The sequence below is a fragment of the Aulostomus chinensis genome, chromosome 10, assembly GCF_037954235.1.
Source record: "Aulostomus chinensis isolate RoL2024-O1b breed Wild chromosome 10, RoL_Achi_v1.0, whole genome shotgun sequence".
NCBI classification, from domain to species: domain Eukaryota; kingdom Metazoa; phylum Chordata; class Actinopteri; order Syngnathiformes; family Aulostomidae; genus Aulostomus; species Aulostomus chinensis.
The window spans coordinates 12,565,901-12,584,386 of record NC_141329.1 but is presented as its reverse complement, the minus strand read 5'-3'; the positions used below and the strand labels follow the sequence as shown (position 1 = coordinate 12,584,386).

The following is an 18,486-nucleotide window of genomic DNA, read 5'->3' as shown; positions in this document are numbered from 1 at the left end:
TAAAGGCACACTGAACCAGCATGGCTACCACAGCATCCTGCAGCAACATCCCATCCAGTTTGCATTTAGTTGGCCCATCATTTATTTTTCAACAGGGCAATGACCCCAAACACACCTCCAGGCTGTGTAAGGACTATTTGACCAAGAAGGAGACCCAATCAGAAAACCCAATCCAGATGGTTTGGGATGAGATGGGCCGCAGAGTGAAGGCAAAAGGGCCTCAGCATCTCTGGGAACTCCTTCAAGACTGTTGGAAAACCATTTCAGGTGACTACCTCATGAAGCTCATCGAGAGAATGCCAAGAGTGTGCAAAGCAGTAATCAAGGCAAAGGGTGGCTATTTTGAAGAATCTGAAATATAAAACGTGTTTTGTGTTATTTCACACTTTTTTTTACCACATAATTCTATAGGTGTTCCTTCAATGTTGTGATGCCTGCATTGAAGATCTACAATGTAAATCGTAATGAAAATGAAGAAAAAACATTAAATGAGAAGCTGTCTCCAAACTTTTGACTGGTAGTGTATATAATTCATTTCAAATCTGGCAGCTAGTGATGTTTAAATTCTAGGCTATTTTGCTGCTCTGGAAATTGAGTCTGTTATACTGATTAAATGGCACTCTTGGTATTAATCTTTTTTTTCCCTTTGATATCTGGGTACGAGTTGCTATACACTGTTTAAGTCATTTTGTTTGGGTGACACCTTATTGGTCTGCTTTTGATATGTTACTGCACGAACGTTCTGTTGATGTTCGTGCTGCTGTTTGGAAAAGGTAACTTCTTCTTATGATCTTTGAATTTATGAATGCCTTTTCTCAGAGGTGTCATGCTAGCAAATGGGGAAGTGGAGACTCACTGAGGAGTGGATTGGTCATTTCAAGTCACTGCTTGAAGGTTTGAGCATTAACACTCTAGTCCAGTGTTGTGATAGAAGAGTAGAGTGTGTCCTTGACATGACCCTAGATGCTTTCAGCATAATGCTGTTAGTCTTTTGACAATGGTTGCTTTGACAAACAAAAGATTTGTGTGTGTGGTGTTTTTATTGACAAGTCTAATGTCTTCCTCTTTTCTTTTAGGTAGAAGACGCTATGCTAATGTTTGACAAAACCACCAACCGACATAGAGGTGCGTACACTGTGATGCTGCCATAATATTTGCAGTCGTGTTCATTTGTGAATGGGTGTTTGTCTCTTAACACTTGCAGTACCCTGTACTTTAACTTGTAACACACACTCACACACACACACACACACACACACACACACACACACACACACACACACACACACACAGACCTTCATAACAATAACACCTGCACCACCAAGTAAATTTCCTTAAAGATTCTACTTCCCTCAAGGTCAGGTCTATTGTTGTTCATTACAGATAGCTTTCAGTCTGCCCAGCAATCCATACTAAATCTGTTCCCTTATCATAGCAATTCTCTACACTGCTGGCTCACACACACACACACACACACATACACGCACGCACACGTGTACACACAGACAAGTGCATACAACAGGATGTGGGAATCGAGCCTGCCAGCTAAACACACCACATAGACCAACATTTATTTTCCCTATCAATTTAATTAGCCTCATTTCCCCTTCGGGCTATTTTGCCCCTCCGATAAGTCGATATGGATCTACACTGGCATTCAGGTGATTGGATGAAGGAGGAGCGAGACACAGAGGGTAAGAGAGAACGAGAGGGTCAAACCAGGGAGTGAGAGAAAAGGCGAGAGAGAAAAGGTGGCCCAAAGTTGAATGGAAGGACAGAGATTGAGGGAGGGAAGCCTGTGTGGTCTGATAAGGGCTCAGATAGCTGATGCTGCAGAGCGACTTAGACAGCAGGATGGTTATCTCTCCCACCCCCCTTCACCGTATCGCACTGCCTTATCTTGGCTTCAGCAATGCAGCCCCAAAACAGAGGATATTTACAAAGACACAGCAGCAGCAGCGAGGAGGAGAGATTCAGTTCTGAGACGTTTTAAAGACAGATAGATGGTGACCCACTCAAGCAATGCAATGTTTCCAAGGAAAGGAAATAGGATATGGAATGATAAGGAGTAGATCATGTCTTCAAGGCAGTCAGTAAAAGATGCCACGTGAGTTCATGTAAATTTCCTCCATCATAAATTCAATCATCCCCGTGTCACAGAAACCAACGTCATAGCCCTCGACACACAGTTATAAAAGACTTCACGATACGGGGTCAGTAATCCTGGTCATCATTGCCTCCTGTAGGAATTTGAGAAGCTAAAGTGGTGCTTCAGGTTTTTGTCAATTTGGTCACAGTGCAAATGCTGGTGTATCTTGCATATGATGACACCCCTTCAGACGTCAGAATCTGTAAACAACAAAACATGTTGAACCTATTAAAACCGTCAACCAAAGTTTTGATTGTAAAACTATGTGTGTGTTTGTGTGTATACACACATATATGTGTGTGTGTGTATATACACACACACATGTATATATAGATATATATATACACATACATATGTTTATATGTGTACATATATGTAACATATAGCATATAACATATAATATAACCCAATCTGTGTGTGTAATCAGTTTTGTAAATGTGTGAAATTATTAGAAAATATGTAATAATGTATGAATGTGTACAAGAATCTGGAAACGTGTATTTAGAATCTCTTTATTTTTATTAATATTTTTAAATGTGTAAAATTCTTCAAACCTGCATTCAGATTTGCAAGTGTGCTGCGATCTTTAAGCACATGCACTTGCTGTACCAAGATCTGTAAAGGCATACACAGATTTGTAAATCTGGCATTTAAATGATGCCATCTTTACAACGATTGTAAAGACATTTGCATATCTTTACAGACAAGATCATTTACAAATCTGTTGCAAATCAGTAGCTTTAGGAAATCAGTTGCTAGGACCCAGTGGTTTTAAGTGAAATTGCCACGCTTTTTGCATGTGGATTGAAGAAACCACCAATAGTTGTTCTAATGCAGTAGATGTTGATGGCCTCTTGATTGCTGTCTGTAAGAACCTTTTCATGTCCATGTTTTTGCAATAGTTGTCATGAGTAGTATTGCCAAGTTGTTGTTTTTTTAAAGAAAATCAGCCAATGCCTGTAATCAGGGCAGATGCCCTGAGGGTCGCAGCAGCTTGAACCCCAGTTGAGTGGCCCAGCTGAGTTGTAAGTGAAGACACTGGCTTTTACAGATCTTTGTACAGATTTAAAAATCTACAGATTTTACAGATAGTAATAGGTTTGCAAATCTGATTTCAGATTTTTAGAACTTTTACACATTTCTGAATCTGATACACACAAAGGTTCTAAATACACATTTGCTGACATTAACAAATTTTATTACGCATCTACAAATTATTTCAACAATTTACAAATCTGATTACTCACAGAGATTGAGATATGCGTTTTCAGCAATTTTGCCACTACAATGCCCCTTGTCAATGTTCACTGGGATTGGCTGAGCTGCTCATGAGGTGTGAGGACAATGATGAGATTGGCTGCATGTATGAATCACCACATCATTAGATTATGTTTTGTTTTCTTGTTGTTGTTTATGTTTTACTTTGGTGACCTGGTGCATGTTGTTGTGCTCTGAAAGGAACACAGCTTGCGCCAGTGTCTAATGTCCACGCACAATTAAACAGGAATGTTGGATTCAAAAATGACAGTTGTAATCAGGCTATGGATAAAGTTAGGATGCTTTGTCTTTCATGTTTTATTATTTTTAAAACCAATTATTCATCATCTTTGGAAGACGCTTCTTTACAAACATACTGATTACAGACAGTGTTTCTTGAGACTCCCTTTGACTTCAATTTTACTGTCATTAAATAGCAGAGAAACACTTCTTGTTGTTTGATTACAGAATGATTCCTGTAGTTGAGGCTTGCACATATGTTGGTGTACTGATTGTAGGAGCAAATCTTTGCTGTGTTCTTCACAGCAGGAGGGTGATTGGAGTACACTGTACACACATACATGCAGACACTCATACATGCTAAGAAAACTAAGTTTAAGAATTTCCAAAATGCATCCTAGAAGCAGACTGAGAGGTTTGATTTGTTCTCCAAAAGGGTGCAACCTCATTGAACTCATATTGTGTGTAAACTGGTTCCTGTGTAGCTTTACATTGTCAGACCAGCACCGTACAACTGTCAATATTGAATAGGGCTTAGTATTGGCTAGGGCCGCATGATATGTAACACAGCAAGTTGGCCTATGATAAATATTGCAATACTTTCCATAATCTCCAGAAAAGATCAAAATACAGCTGAAAATACAACTTCTGGTGTACCAACCCTGTAGTCTTATGATATGTACATCACATTACATTAATAACTCAATGGCAAATTGAATTATTAGTTATTATAACATTATCTGAAAGAAAGCGGCTGTAACATCTTCTGAAATTATACTGCCGGAACAACCCCTGAAATATAATCGCTATAAAATCAGCAGTTGTTATAACATCTTCTGAGATACAGTGCAGGAACATCATCTTAATATAATTGCCTTAGCGTAATCTGAAATGTAGCTGCTGTAACATGGTTACGATATGCTGAAATTATAATTTATCCTGATACAATAACAATACCTGGGGCTACTTTATTGATACAGTATTTTGGAAAAAACTGAGATACATCAGTTTAAATGCGAAGGCCTCGTATTAAAGAATGATATGCAGACATACTGTAGCACTCTCTGCATGCTAGCACAGAGATGCGCCTCACTTCCTTATGTACATGTAGTTGAGGGGTTTCTGAGTAAATGTCATGGGCTGATGAGAATGGTTATCCTTCTTCCTGAGAATTTCTCAGTATTAAGCACAGTTTTGTGTTAACCGTTGAGTGCCTCTTCAGAACTGGTGAAAATATAGAAATATCCTTATATCATAATTGTGAAATCTTAGTCAGGCAAAGATGGAAGACACCCCAGGTGCCTTAATGATAATATGATCACAAGCTGCACTGAATAGTTAACAAAAGTGAACGGTTTAGTTTGTTTGCACTGAACCAAAAAAAGCTGCCATAATTCAGCCCCAGCGATTTTATATAGCAGTAAGACGTTTCAGCATGTGGTAGATAACGTCTGACTTAAGTGCGATGCTAACCCTACATATTTTTTCCCTCTGGCTTGTACCTCTAAACTGAAATTGGTAAAAGTAATTGTTGATTTAAGCAATTGGTGGACTAAGACCCATGTACAATTCATAATTAAGTCATGATATTGAAATGTGTTGTAGACATGAATTCGCACTTGGAAACCAATGTGGAATTTTTGCAGTGTTTTGTGAGAAACATATACTCATGAAACATTTACATATATGCTGTCTTATGGAAAGTCATGCACAGTTATTTGTACATAATACTACAAAAGGCCAAAAAATTCAGTGATCAGTGTAACAGAAGCACGCAGGATACAGTACGGTACAGAGGAAACCTCACTTGCCAGCACTTCAAGAGATGTGCAAGCAACAGTCTAGCACATGGGGTTTTTGCCCCCCTTGCCATTGTTGCCAATTTAGTGACTTTGTTGCTGTATTTAGCCAGTATTTAGACCCCTCTAGCGTCTCTTTTTCACAAATGTGAATAGTAACAAATCTAGTGACTTTTCCTGTTGCTCTTGAGACTTTTGGAGACTCTTAGAGATGCTTTTGGAGACCATGCTGCCATGGGCCCCTCCCCCATCCCAAAGCACTCCCAGTCCTTGAGCAGCAGACAGTCCCTCCTAGCTGCTGTCAGAGCAGGAGATGTTCACCCCTCTGCATCCAGAGCACAAACTGCAAATCACTCCTAAGTGAAGCCGGCACTGACTGATCTGGCTAGTGTTGCCAACTAGGCAACTTTGTCTCTTGATCTGGTGAAATCCCCATCCCCCTTGGTGACTTCACTTGTCAGGAGTGACGAGTGACTGATTTCTAACTTAGACTTACAGACTTCATTCGAATTGATTTCATTTCGTCATTTAGATTTACATCAAAATTAAATTTTAGTGCAATGGAACACAGACAGAAAAAATATATACAAAGATGAAAAAACTGAAAAAAAATTCTGGTTGAATTCATTCAAGAACAGATTTTGTTTTGATTTTGTCATGGCTGTATGAGACTCCTCAGGAGTTTCTTGGCATTTTTTTTGCCATCACATCCTCTCCGTGGTTCATTTTTCCTGCATTATCAAGTCCAGCAACTTGATGGAAATAACCCAATTACAGCTAGAAGTTTGAAGAACTTGAGCATAACGCTGTCATGATGCCAAATGATGAAAAGCAAGTAAACATTAAAAAAAACTTGAATGTAATTAGTATTAATGTAAATTCATAGCTATTGTTGTAGTGTGTGGTCTTGAAGGTCATCTATTGTCTGAATTATTAAAAAGTCGTGAGAATAAACTTTTTTCAGTCGTAAAGGAACATTTTTTCTTTTTAAGAGATATGAAATGCTTGGAAATATGTCATATTGTAAATCAATGTCGAACATAGATGATGTTTATGAACATGGTGTTGTGTGAAAAATAACAAGCTGATCATTATTCTCTGAAGTAAGAATTTGGGAACATGAACTTACTTCAGCGGAGAGACACATCGCCTCTCCCTAACTAGCAGCGAGAATGCCTCACAGCCAACACAGCACAGCCTGATAAATATATTGCAGAGTAATTATCATCAGATGAGCTGCATAGAAAAGAGATTCACATACAGTGCAAGTGTTTGTGTTATATGCCCTGGAAGATGAATATTGCGCGGGAGATAAGTCGGAAAGACAACAAAAACAGAAGATTTCACTCAAATTAAGTTTGTTCTGTTGTTTGGCTGCAAGCAAGTTCATCTGCTAAAACTGCAGAAAGATGCTGACAAACGCAGCTGCCTGAGTCATAAAACCCAACATATATTGGTGGCATAGTTTTTACCAGCTCTCACTCATCTCATCTCTCCTGGTGGAACTGCTTGATTGACACACGTCACTGTGTCTTCAGGGGCCGTGTAAAGAGCGGATGGCATTCTCTCCTGGCCCGCACCCTGGTTGCTTCCCAGCATGACAGGCGGGCTCCCTGCATGACGGTGCTGATTGGCCCATTACCTCCCCCCAGCTGTGTAGGAGGTCTGGAAGGGCAGCTGCAGCCTGGGGAAGGCCACTTGATGCGGAAAATGGCTCTTATAAATAATATAACTGTGGTAATAACCAGCTGCTTTTGACCTTGCCCACCACCATGTCTATGGCCAGTAATGATTTCACCGCTGCCTGTGATTGGTGCATGCATTATTAAGTCCGTATCCTTCTTAGAGCTCAGCCCAGTTGGGTGCCAATTTAAAGTCAAATAGCATCCTCACTTTCATTTGCATTCAATTGTTCGACCATTTGATTCATAAGTCTTCGTACGATAAAAAATGGCAAAGATCTCTTCATCTCAAGGCTGACAGGTGAATTGTTCTTGGTCCTTCACCATGAGGATGATCTGTCCTATAGTAACCGTCCTGCCCCTGCTCACTACTTACTATGTGCAGTGGGAAATTTTTAGTTAGCCAACCTCTTGACTGGCAACCCTCTGGTCTCACGCTTGCTTCTCTGAACTTTAAGACAGCACTGTCAAAGACCCGAACAGTAGTAACGCCATTATCTTTGACTTTTTTTTCCTGTTCTTGTCTTGTGACATGTCTCTTCCCTTTTACACCCTCTGCTGTTCCTTTTGTCGGGCAAATATGATTGGGCGCTATGGACAAAAAATGGAGTGAACTGTGTAACAGAGACAAGGACAACTGCCAAACATCAGCATCTACAGCAACCAAAATCAAAATGCTAATGACCTCAGCAGTTAGGGCATGATATCACTGTAACAGTCACTAATCAGAAGACAAAACCATAAAGGACCATGGTGCTAAGTGATACTACCCGAGGCCATGTTCTGTTGTCTTTTAATTACTGTTGCACTAATAATGGAAAACAAATTGTTTGGCAGTTGTAACTCTTGGCTGCTATGTGTCCCTCTGTTCATTGCTGTTATGCATTATTTATTTTTCGTTGTTTGTCCCCCCCAGTGGTCACAAGAGCAGTGCAGCACTGGTGTGTGTTCTTAATGAAGCGTGTTGATGGCCAGTTAGACTTGTCCGATGACTTTGTCTTTGAACAAGTCTCTTGCTGTGCTCTCAACACAAGATGCTGCTCCATCTCTTCTGGAGTCTACAGCCCCTCCAGCAGCAGATGTCTTGTCCTTGGAAAACAACCATGAAGTAGTCCTCTGAAAGAAGTTGCTGTGACTGTCACTGTCTTCTACACAGTCCAGTATTGATAATGTCCTTTCCAATGCACCTAATTACAGCTGCCAACTCTAGCAGCAGCTTGCTTCATGGTTCTCCCCAAGGGCAAAGTGATGAACAATCCCTCCATCTTCTTCATATATCAATGCCGATCTCCTCTCCTCCGCACTCGCTGGTTTGAGACTCTGAGGGGATAATTAAAAGACGGGGTTGTTCCTGTGTGTCATGTCTATCTAGCTGATGTTGTTTGGCAGGCTGCTGTGGCCCCAGGGGTGAATGGTTTGTTGTCTTATTAACTTGTCCAGAAAGACCACAGTATAGATGGAGAGATTGAAGAAGAACACAGGGCCCTGAGAAGGCAGGAGGCCAGAGGAAATGAAGTGTACGGTACATGTCTGTTGAGAGAAAGTGAAGTTAACATGTACACACCTATGTGTCTGTAGCTTCCGTATAATCAGCTGTCTTTCACCATGTAATCTGTGACTGTGGCTGTGCAAGTGTATTTTACCTGATTTAATTGCACTGGATGTGTAGTGTACATTAATTTCAACTATTGGTATGCCTCTAACTAAAGCATACATTTAATAATTTAATGTTTATTCGTATGGAGACAAATGGGGTAGAGGCACATTTTGAGTGTCAATGAAAACAGCAAAATTTTTGAAAAAAATTGCAAAAATGTTTACGCATGCTTGACATCATTTTTGCATTTTTGAAAAGCAGTAAATATGCAGAATGAGAGGAGAGAGAATCCTACACCTAATAAATTCTGAAGTAGCTAATCTTAAAGTCACATGTCTTAAGTGTTTCCCCGCCATCATCTTCAGAGATATCTAGGATAACTCTGAACCCAGTCACATGCTGTGAGACAGACTTTTTTCATGCATTGGCAAGCAAGTGCACAACCCAAAGAATCCTGAAAATTAGTGGCTACTCTTACAGCAAGTCACTGGCTATACCGCCAGCCTCTGGCAACATAATGTAAAATTTAAAAACAACAAAAAAAAAACATTTAGTTTTCATTCAAAAGTGGTTGATGGAACTATTTTAGTATTGCTTTTTTTCTGATATGCCCGCAGTTAAGCTTAAAATTAGAGTTTTTATCACTTGTGTGATAATTTACAGCTCCCTCATTAATTTCTATGAGAGCCTGGTATTGACCAAGCATGAGTGCTGATACAGAGGTCTGCTGCCAAACCAAACGGGATTGTTTGCACAATATCTTAACCCTGGAACCCTAATCTAGAAGCACACTGCCCTGGCCTGTCAATTATCTCTAATCACATACAGATCATTTCGTACCAAATAGCACAGTTCTACCCGCGGTAAATTTGCCTGTAGTATCAATATCTATGCAGTTTTTTGTTGTCTGATAAACCTCCTAAAACACTGAAACATTGGATTATAACCCCGTTGTTTCAATGGTGCTGTGCATTTCCATTTTGGGTCTGAAAAGTATTTTACATGGTGTTGCATACTTATTGCCACAACATGCTTCTCATTTTTTAGTTGAAAAGGGTCTTGATGTTGTTTGCATCACTTTAGTCTTCTTGACACAGCCTGATACTTAAGATTCATTAACTATCCTGGTGTCCGGACCTCTGCGTGAATGGTCAGAGTAATCTCTTGTGACTTTAACTATTCTTTGATGTTTTACTATGCTTTGCATGCATTTTGAATGCCTTGAATTTGAAGATCATTAACACTGACTTATAAATTTGCCTAAACTGTTTAACTGATCATCTTATGGCAAAAATCTCCCATCTAGGATCAGATAGCTCAATTTTTATTTGAATTGACCAGTCACCTCGCCCTCACCAGACTGCCCATCCAGAATGATTAATATCACAGCATGCATTGGTCCATCCTACCCCCCCTCCTGTAACAAAATCTCCTGTATCATTACCAAGCCCTAAAAATCCAATGAGACATCTGTAGTGTGTAAAAACAGAGCTACATTTTAATCTCTCTCCATTTGCCACAGTGTCATTTCCATTGAAGCCAATATGAATACACTTTCATTCAGATATCACCTTTCAATAATATCCAGCGTCCACACTGTAAAATCCCACTGCTGATGGGCCACTGGAGGTAAATTAACAGAGAGCTAGGTCTGGTAAAAATACTGAAGCTCCTGTAGAGCATAAAATGAATTCACAACACTGACTGTGGTGACTCTGTCTGGCTGCTTGGTTGTTTTTCCTCTTTCATCTAAGATGAAAATATACTGGAACCGATGTACATTTTTTATATTAGTTATGCTTGGAAAGGGCTGTTTTTCTCAATTACAAAAATGCTTGTAAAGATGTGAATGAACTGCTGCTATGACAGTTACTGTTTCTTACTTACCAGGGAACACATTTTTGTTTTGTCAGCACAGAACCTTTGCTGTTTAAAGACAATTACAGCGACAATGTGAATTGGAACACTGTTTTTTATTGCTGGTTTTCCCCAGGTATAAAAAAACTAGCATGCACATGGATGTATGGGAAGAGGGTGTATTTCATTTAAATCGCAACTGTCTCAGGTCAACTCTTTGGCCAATGTTGCAAGGAGTGTAAATTTTTCACATAATCTGATTTGATGTAAAAACAGCCTTATTACAGTGATGTCCTCCTTAGTGTTCACATACAATGATTTTACTAACACAGGTTTAACATTTTTCAGTTGCTATTCCATGACTTTGTAATCACCCTGGAAGGAATTTAAGGATACATTGATTTACATAATTATTGATTTATATAAATAAGTTGGTACACATCGATAGTTCTATCTAGAGGATTTGTTTGTCAGTTTGATTTGACCACATGGTGAGCGGAGTACTTGGTTGTGACTGGCTCACGTAGGGTGTCGATGTCATTCAAGGTGAAAGTGAGTCTGTTTCGGAAGGCTAGTCATGCTGCTTGCAGTCAACGGGATTATCTCAGGCCCTTCAGGTGTAACACAACTGATATTTATCCCAAATCATCGAATGCAGGGTCTTTTCTGGAGTTGTTTTTCCATGAATGCTCAGCTTGGTGTTTTTGGTCTTAGATTTTATGTTGGCATTCTGCTCCCAAGCAGCAGGATCTTAAGGTGTTGATTTTGCTCAGTAAGCGATTGTTACATTGGGATAGTTTGACATTGACAGAGTAGCATTCAATTCAGCAAGGACATTCATCTGTCTGCAAACTGAACTGTTCTGCTTTTCATTCATAGTTCAGGATTCTTTGCGATTCCTACCAAAGAGAGAACACTGTTGAACCAACACAATATTACTGACACACAGAGAGGTACGTTTGTGGGATGTGCATTGTGGTCTCTGTTGTGTGAAAAGTGACAGGTAGAGGAAGAAGTGTTTGAAGGGCAGAGTCATCAAAATCCCATTTCCTCCACCTCTGTGTGCCCACAAAGGACTATTAAAGGAAATTGTAGGCGTAAGTACAGTGATGTGTTTAACCGGAGGCTCCAGGAGATGACTACAGTCTATAAGAAGACTCTTGGCAAGGTGCAAATCAAATTATAAAAATGACAGCAGGTGACATTTCCCCAGCACTTCCAGTCATAAGTGAGTGACATTACCAGAGCATAGTGCTCTACCAACAATTATATATGTGCTGTATGTGTGTGCTTGCTTTGTTTTAACTAGCAACACCCAGTTTCCTCATACAACTTCACAATACAGTGTTATTTTAGAATACAAGGTATAGGGCTGTCCTATAATAACCTTGCATTTCTGAGATTATATCAAAAAATCCTTTTTAACCCTTTTATTTAAATTCTCCAGTCCTTATGTATTCCCCCCAAAAAAATTCATATTTTAAAACCCTGTTGTGCATGGAAATCATTGCCGAATTGCTGAATCAAGGTTCCTAATTTTTTGTGAGCGAAGTATCATGATTATAAATCAAGAGGTATTCTTTGATTTCTGCTCCTTCATCAACCCCTCAATAAGTCTTCAGCTATTAACAGCACAGAGTCAGCTACTCTGTTAAGGGTCATTTGCCACCTCGGACCTTGCTTTGTTTCCCCAAAATGGTGATTCATGACTTCAGGCTTGCTTGTGGCCACCACATGATTTACTTTTGCCCCTGGGTTATACAAATGTACTCCCCTTTTCTCTTTAAACTACACTTCCAATATGTAAACAATGTGATTGAAATTACAGAACTATTTGCAATGCCTGAAGTTATGTAATGTATTGTCACAGATATGGTCTCAAAACAGCAAAGCAAAGGGACCCAAATGCAGACACTGAGGCACGCATGGAACAGTTCATGAAATTATGAATACAAACCACAGCCTCTTCTGAATAATTGTGAGCCCAATCAGAACAACCAAACTGGGAAATTAAAACTGAGAGTATTTAAACAAAGAAAGCGGAAAACTAATAATGTCCAAAGAGGCAGGCAAACATTCAAGCAGTAGCAGGAAACAAACAGCTGACTGCAGCTCAGTGCTGTGAAGCAACATTGACCAAGTGGCTAGAACAGATACTGTAAGTGAGTGCTAGTGCGTACAGCAAACTGTGGAGTGTGTTGCTGACGTTGGAGGCAGGTGAGCATGAGGAAAGGGCAATATGGAGACGTATGGATCGTAGTTGCAATTAGTCACTTGAGTGAGGATTACTGGTGGCATGTTTAGTATTATGAATCAATAACATGATATTTTTTCTGAGGAATTAATACCTAGAAACTTAATCCATTCCTATAATTATTCAAGGAAAATGCTGTTCAACACTCCAGTTACAAGGATTGACAAAGGACAATATATATATAAACGGGCTCTTTCTGTGTAGAGTCTAAATTGACCGTAGGCGTGGCTGTGAGTGTGAATGGTTGTCTGTCTCTATGTGTTTTGCCATGCAATTGACTGGCGACCTGTCCAGGGTGAACCCCGCCTCTCGCCCAAAGGCTGCTGGGATAGGCTGCAGCCCCCCAATGACTCGCAATAGGATAAGCGGAAGACGATGGATGAATGGATGGATGGATGGAGGTCGACCCTTTTAGCTCTGATCATCTTGCCTTCTCCTTTATACCATCCAACCGCAATCTGAATGACATCCCTATGTCGTTGCTGTAGATCCTGGTGGTGTGGATAAGTGAGTCAGTTCTAGTATCCTTGTGTGTGGCATTGAGTCGCAGGCTTTCTTGTAATCAATCCAGGCGGTGCACAGGCTGGTCTGTCTGCTCTTAGAGTCTCGGGCGACTGCTCTGTCAACCAGTAACTGGTGCTTGGCTCCGAGGGTGTGAGTGCCAATTCCTTTCTGAGCCCCACTCATGTATTGACCCACATGCTTACTTACATTAGCTGCTATGATACCTGACCGATTTAAGATTTAAATTGAAGGTCAACACCCACTATCATCTCAATAAACATGAAGTCTCTGTGACAGTGTCAGCCTTTACAAAGTAATACATTCACATTGTCTTTCCTCCATGAAGTATAATATATAGCTGAAAATAATTGCACCTCTCAATGGTTTTTGTATCTTGACGAAGCATCATCCTAATTTGCTCCAGTCTCATCTAGTCTGGTAGCATGCAACTGTCTGAGTGAGTGTAATATTACTTTGAGGTACTGCAACATGACCATGACATCATTCATGGTGCCTTGACTGAATTGGTTAATTAGTTTAGCAAGGTAGGTGATATTTAAGCTACATTATCCTAACTTTCTTCAGCTTGCAACGAGGCACGTCATTGGAAATTTGAAACGTATTAAGTTTTTTTTAATTTCACAAACTAGTTATTGTAAACGTAACACTGAGGCAAACTGCTCAGTTTTAGACGAGAATGCGCAGTTGGCTTCTCGGTACCGTACACTACTTCTCTCTCACTCTGTGGGGTGGCTGGGGACATGAGAGGAGTTGGAGCGCCCTCTACTGGATACACAAGGACATCATTTCTAAAAAAAAAAAACATCTTAACGTCATTTTAGTACTGATAATTATGTGTTAAAATCAGGGTCAATTAGCCAGCTTTTGGCCGATTACCAATAATGCTGTATTCTAGTTACCAATATAGTTATTATAGTTACCAAAGACATCAAGAGGGGACTAGGTTAATTGATACTCAAATTGATCGTAGGCATGGTTGTGAGTCTGAATGGTTGTCTGTCTTTATGTGTTGGCCTTGTGATGGACTGGTGACCTGTCCAGGGTCTGTCTGCTGGGATAGGCTCCAGCCCCCCCCCCCCCCCCGACCCATAACAGGATAAGCAGTAGAAGATGGATGGATTTTGCTTATATTTTGGTAACATGTGGAGGCCGCTTTAATATTAAAGTAAGTGTATGTGAATGTTAGAGATAGTTAAATCCCTGGGAATAGTGTGTGTGTGTGTGTGTGTGTGTGTGTGTGTGTGTGTGTGTGTGTGTGTGTGTGTGTGTGTGTGTGTGTTGTCTGAACTTTATTTCAGCCTATAGACCCTTCTTGTCCGGTGATATAGGACAATGATCAGGGCGAGGTATTTACAACCTCTCTCCACCTATTTCTCTTGGCTGGCCCTCCACTCATTTTGTAGACCAGCGAGTTCTGTTACGGAGGCGGTGGTGCACTCGGTAAGGTGATTCAGTCATGGCTTTCAGTTACATTAAATCCAGTTAACAATACCTTATCGTACAGTGATTACAAGGACAAAATAACAGGCTTGAGGGGAGCACTGGGACAGATATGATGAGCAGGCAGGTCGTCCTGGGTCTGATGTGTTGTTTTTCATCAGGGATAGGGAAGGAACATGAGAGTAGCTTATCTAATAAGATGCTTGTGTTTTTCTATCCCCCTATCATCTTTTTTGTGTCGTGTAATCTTTTTAGGAAGATATAGAAGATTGAGGAAAGGCAAATGCAAGATACTGTGTTGGGAAAAGAAAAATAGAACAAAAAATCCTATCCAAGGCTGAGTTGAAATTGCAAATAAAATATGGGATTCTTGTAATTCCTTTGTATTGTGATGATTTGTGGAAGTTCTTAACATACGCAATTAAGAATTAACACTGAGTTAAATATGATGGGGAGAGTGGACATAGTCCCCCCAAGCCAACACCCACACAATTAGATATTAGTCACTGCCCCTGTCCAGTGTTTTTCCATGGAAGTGGCTGTGGCTTTCTCATACACAGGGTACATTTACTTCCCTAAAGGTTTGGATAGTTAGGTTCTGTTATGCCATACTGTACAACTAAATCTCTGCCACCATCCAGTGCTGCTGCCACTGCTTTCCATACAACATGTTACCTAAGCCCTATTCACGAGCTCAAAGTCTATTCTCCTCTTGGGGAGAAGCGTTAGCGTCACTGATACACGCAATGTTTATCTTGTGTCTTGAACAAACATTCAAATGAGAATCCACACAACTATGCAACTTCTTTCAAGACAACAAATTCTTTCAGACACCTAACTTCCTAACACTGGACGTTTTTCGACAAACTGTTGGAAGTGATATTTCTCCTCACCAGGTCTACTTTACCATCAGCAAGCATGGATAAGCACCAGGGAGTTTGTTCAACTGCACTCTGTGTCCACCATGCATGAGCAATGAACAATACATTTTAGTGCTAGTTTATCTTTTTTATCTCAAATCAAAGTGTGTATTACTGAGCATACAGCTGGAAAAAGAAGATGTGGGTTATAGCCAACAATTCTCATTAGGGTTTGGAAACTAACGTTAGTGGGCATTAGCTTCAGGCTTCATGCTTCATGCCTGGTTCTTTTTGATCTCCAGAGTCAAATGCAGCGGTGAAAAAAGTCTTCATTCACTACACAACTGTTTCTGCTACTGTGCTTATTAAACTAATAAAATGGGGTTCTGCTATTCAAGGGGCTGCATGGCTCAGTGGTAGAGGGGCCATGTAGCAACCAAAGAGTCACTGTTAGAACCATGTCCAAGTATCCTTGAGCAAGATACTGAGTCCTTAATTGCTCTTGATGGCCCTGCGATGGGCTGGCAACCTGTCCAGGGTGAACACCACCTCTCGCCCAATGTCAGCTAGGTTAGGCTCCAGCCCCCCCCCCCCCAACCCTAAATGAATAAGCGGTATCAAAATGAATGGATGAATGGCATGAATACTGTCATGCTAGTAAGACTAATGCTTTGATGCAGCAATGATATCAACTCAGGGATCTGAACACAGAGCTGAAGGTGGCTCAGCCTTTACTGCGACACAGCTTCTGGCATTAGCATTAGCCCATGAATTACTTGAAAGAAAAACACATCTAGTAGATAAAGTTTTGCAGTCGCTTTAGCTACACATTCTTTCTCTCTACGCAGGGCTGTTTTTAGTCTGAACACCCAGTAAGACCTCTAGTGCAGGAAAAGGCTGGCTTTGTGCCTCACACTGATGATTTTTTTGGGCGGCTTGTTGTTTGTCCCGGGATACTGTCTGGGCTCTGACCTCTGATAAGCACCTCTTTCCACACTTGATAAGCTCTGCCTTTTTCCTGATCCCCTGTCTCTCTTAAATTTCCCTCTCCTCCTCTGTCTCCTTTTCTCCCTGAACACTTGACTCTGTCAAGCAGGGACAAATTCAGAATGGCTGGTTGGGTATCTCATCTCTATCTCATTGCCTCTTTAATAACCCACTGTGTCGGCTGTTGAAAAAGTTGTTTTGAGTCAAAAGTGTGGGGGCATATCTGTCCCTGTCTGAATAACCTTAAAATGAATTAGACTGTCCTACGCTGGCTGCCTTTCTTTGGATGTCCTCAGGAGAGGATGCTTCAAAGGTTGGCTAATAGAACTGTGTGGTCAGGTCAGACCATGCACTCGATCTCCCTTAAAGGACATTCTGGGGGTCATATAAAATCCACTAAGTTGCACAGTCATCTTTATATTGTCTACTTTTTGTGTGTTTGTTGTCTTACTGCGGTATGTGAAGCATTCTTCAAGAATGTAACTAAGTCAAGTTTAGTGTCAAAGATTATTTCTCTTCAATATTTAAGTTGTCTGTCATTAATGGACTGCATGTGCATGTGATATAGGGTTTTACTAGTCTACCGATTACTCAGTGTGTATTAATTGTTTTCAAGGTACACACTTGCGGGGCGGCATGGCTCAGAGGTAGAGTGGCCATCTAGCAACCGAAGGGTCATTGGACTGATCCCCAGTGACCATGTCAAAGTATCCTTGAGCAAGATACTGAGCCCCTGCACTTACTGACCTCTTATTTAGACACTGTGCAATGTAATGCACACCAAGAACAGCCCAAACATGAATTCTACCTCAATGAATGTATTATTTTGTAAATGTTGCACATTCAATTTAAATCTTTGTAACAAGTGTTTGGAACTATATTTAAGTAATCAAAAGCAGGTATTTTGTCTTTTTTATGTGAAAAATTAAAGAAAAAAAGAATCTGACACTATATCGGTTATCAGAATTTTTGTATTCCCCAATTTTGAAATCAGCATCGGCCCCAAAAAATCCATATCGGTCAGGCCGTAAGAATTTCCCATCAACACAAATGATGTGGTAGCAGTTACTTCCAGTGCAAATTTGGAATTTTGGCAAAATGCTTTCTGATATGGTTTGGTAAGCTGAAAAAAACATCTAAATCTTTTATTTATTTATTTATACCTTGTGTATATATATTGTTGCAATGTCCTGTTAGATGTGGCCGAATTCTTAACTATGACAAAAGCAGTGCAATGTTATTTTATTGTTTTTGTGTGGCTGGGGTTGTTCAAAAAATCATGCAATGCTATAACATTAAAAATGTTTCTCTTGAAATGGGCATTATAATTAAATATACCACACAAACTCTCCACATTTTCTTTCAATGGAAAGCATCACTGGGAATGACAGAAAAAAATAAATAAGAAGAAACATGTCTGCGTGTGCCAAGCCATCAAGTAGCTTTCCTTTCTAATTGCTCATCACAAACACCAACTCATTAAATGACTTGTGATGTGCAGCAGCTTCATAATGTACCCTCTCGCACTCACTGCATTTACATGGACTAATTATGTTGCTCTTAGTTTCAAATTAGCCCAACAACTTTGAAATGTACGCATACAAATTATTTGAGTTCTTTTCTATCACAAATCTTCAAAGACATACTGCATTTGACCGAGACAACTCCAGACACACTTGGTTGAGATTTGGTGATGATTTTTCCCAAACAGAGATGAGGCACAATCATTATCTGGTCCGCCTTTGTCAGTAGTTTCATGGTAAGCACTCAGGGGTTGTTTCCTGTTTTCCTGTTGTGAAGATGATATGATAACAAGAGAACAATGCTCTTCATGTGGTC

At 40.2% G+C, this 18,486-nt stretch overlaps 1 protein-coding gene across 4 annotated transcripts in view; it reads left to right on the top strand.

The window, feature by feature from the left end:
- Positions 1-18,486, top strand: part of LOC147254444 (RNA-binding protein Musashi homolog 2-like) — a 208,296-nt gene that overhangs the window by 131,206 nt on the left and 58,604 nt on the right. For all 4 annotated transcript variants that reach the window (XM_086216101.1, XM_086216099.1, XM_086216098.1 and 1 more), the window contains exon 7: positions 1,077-1,125. In XM_086216101.1, coding sequence (XP_086072227.1) covers positions 1,077-1,125 — 49 coding nt within the window. The remainder of the gene's footprint in view (positions 1-1,076; positions 1,126-18,486) is intronic.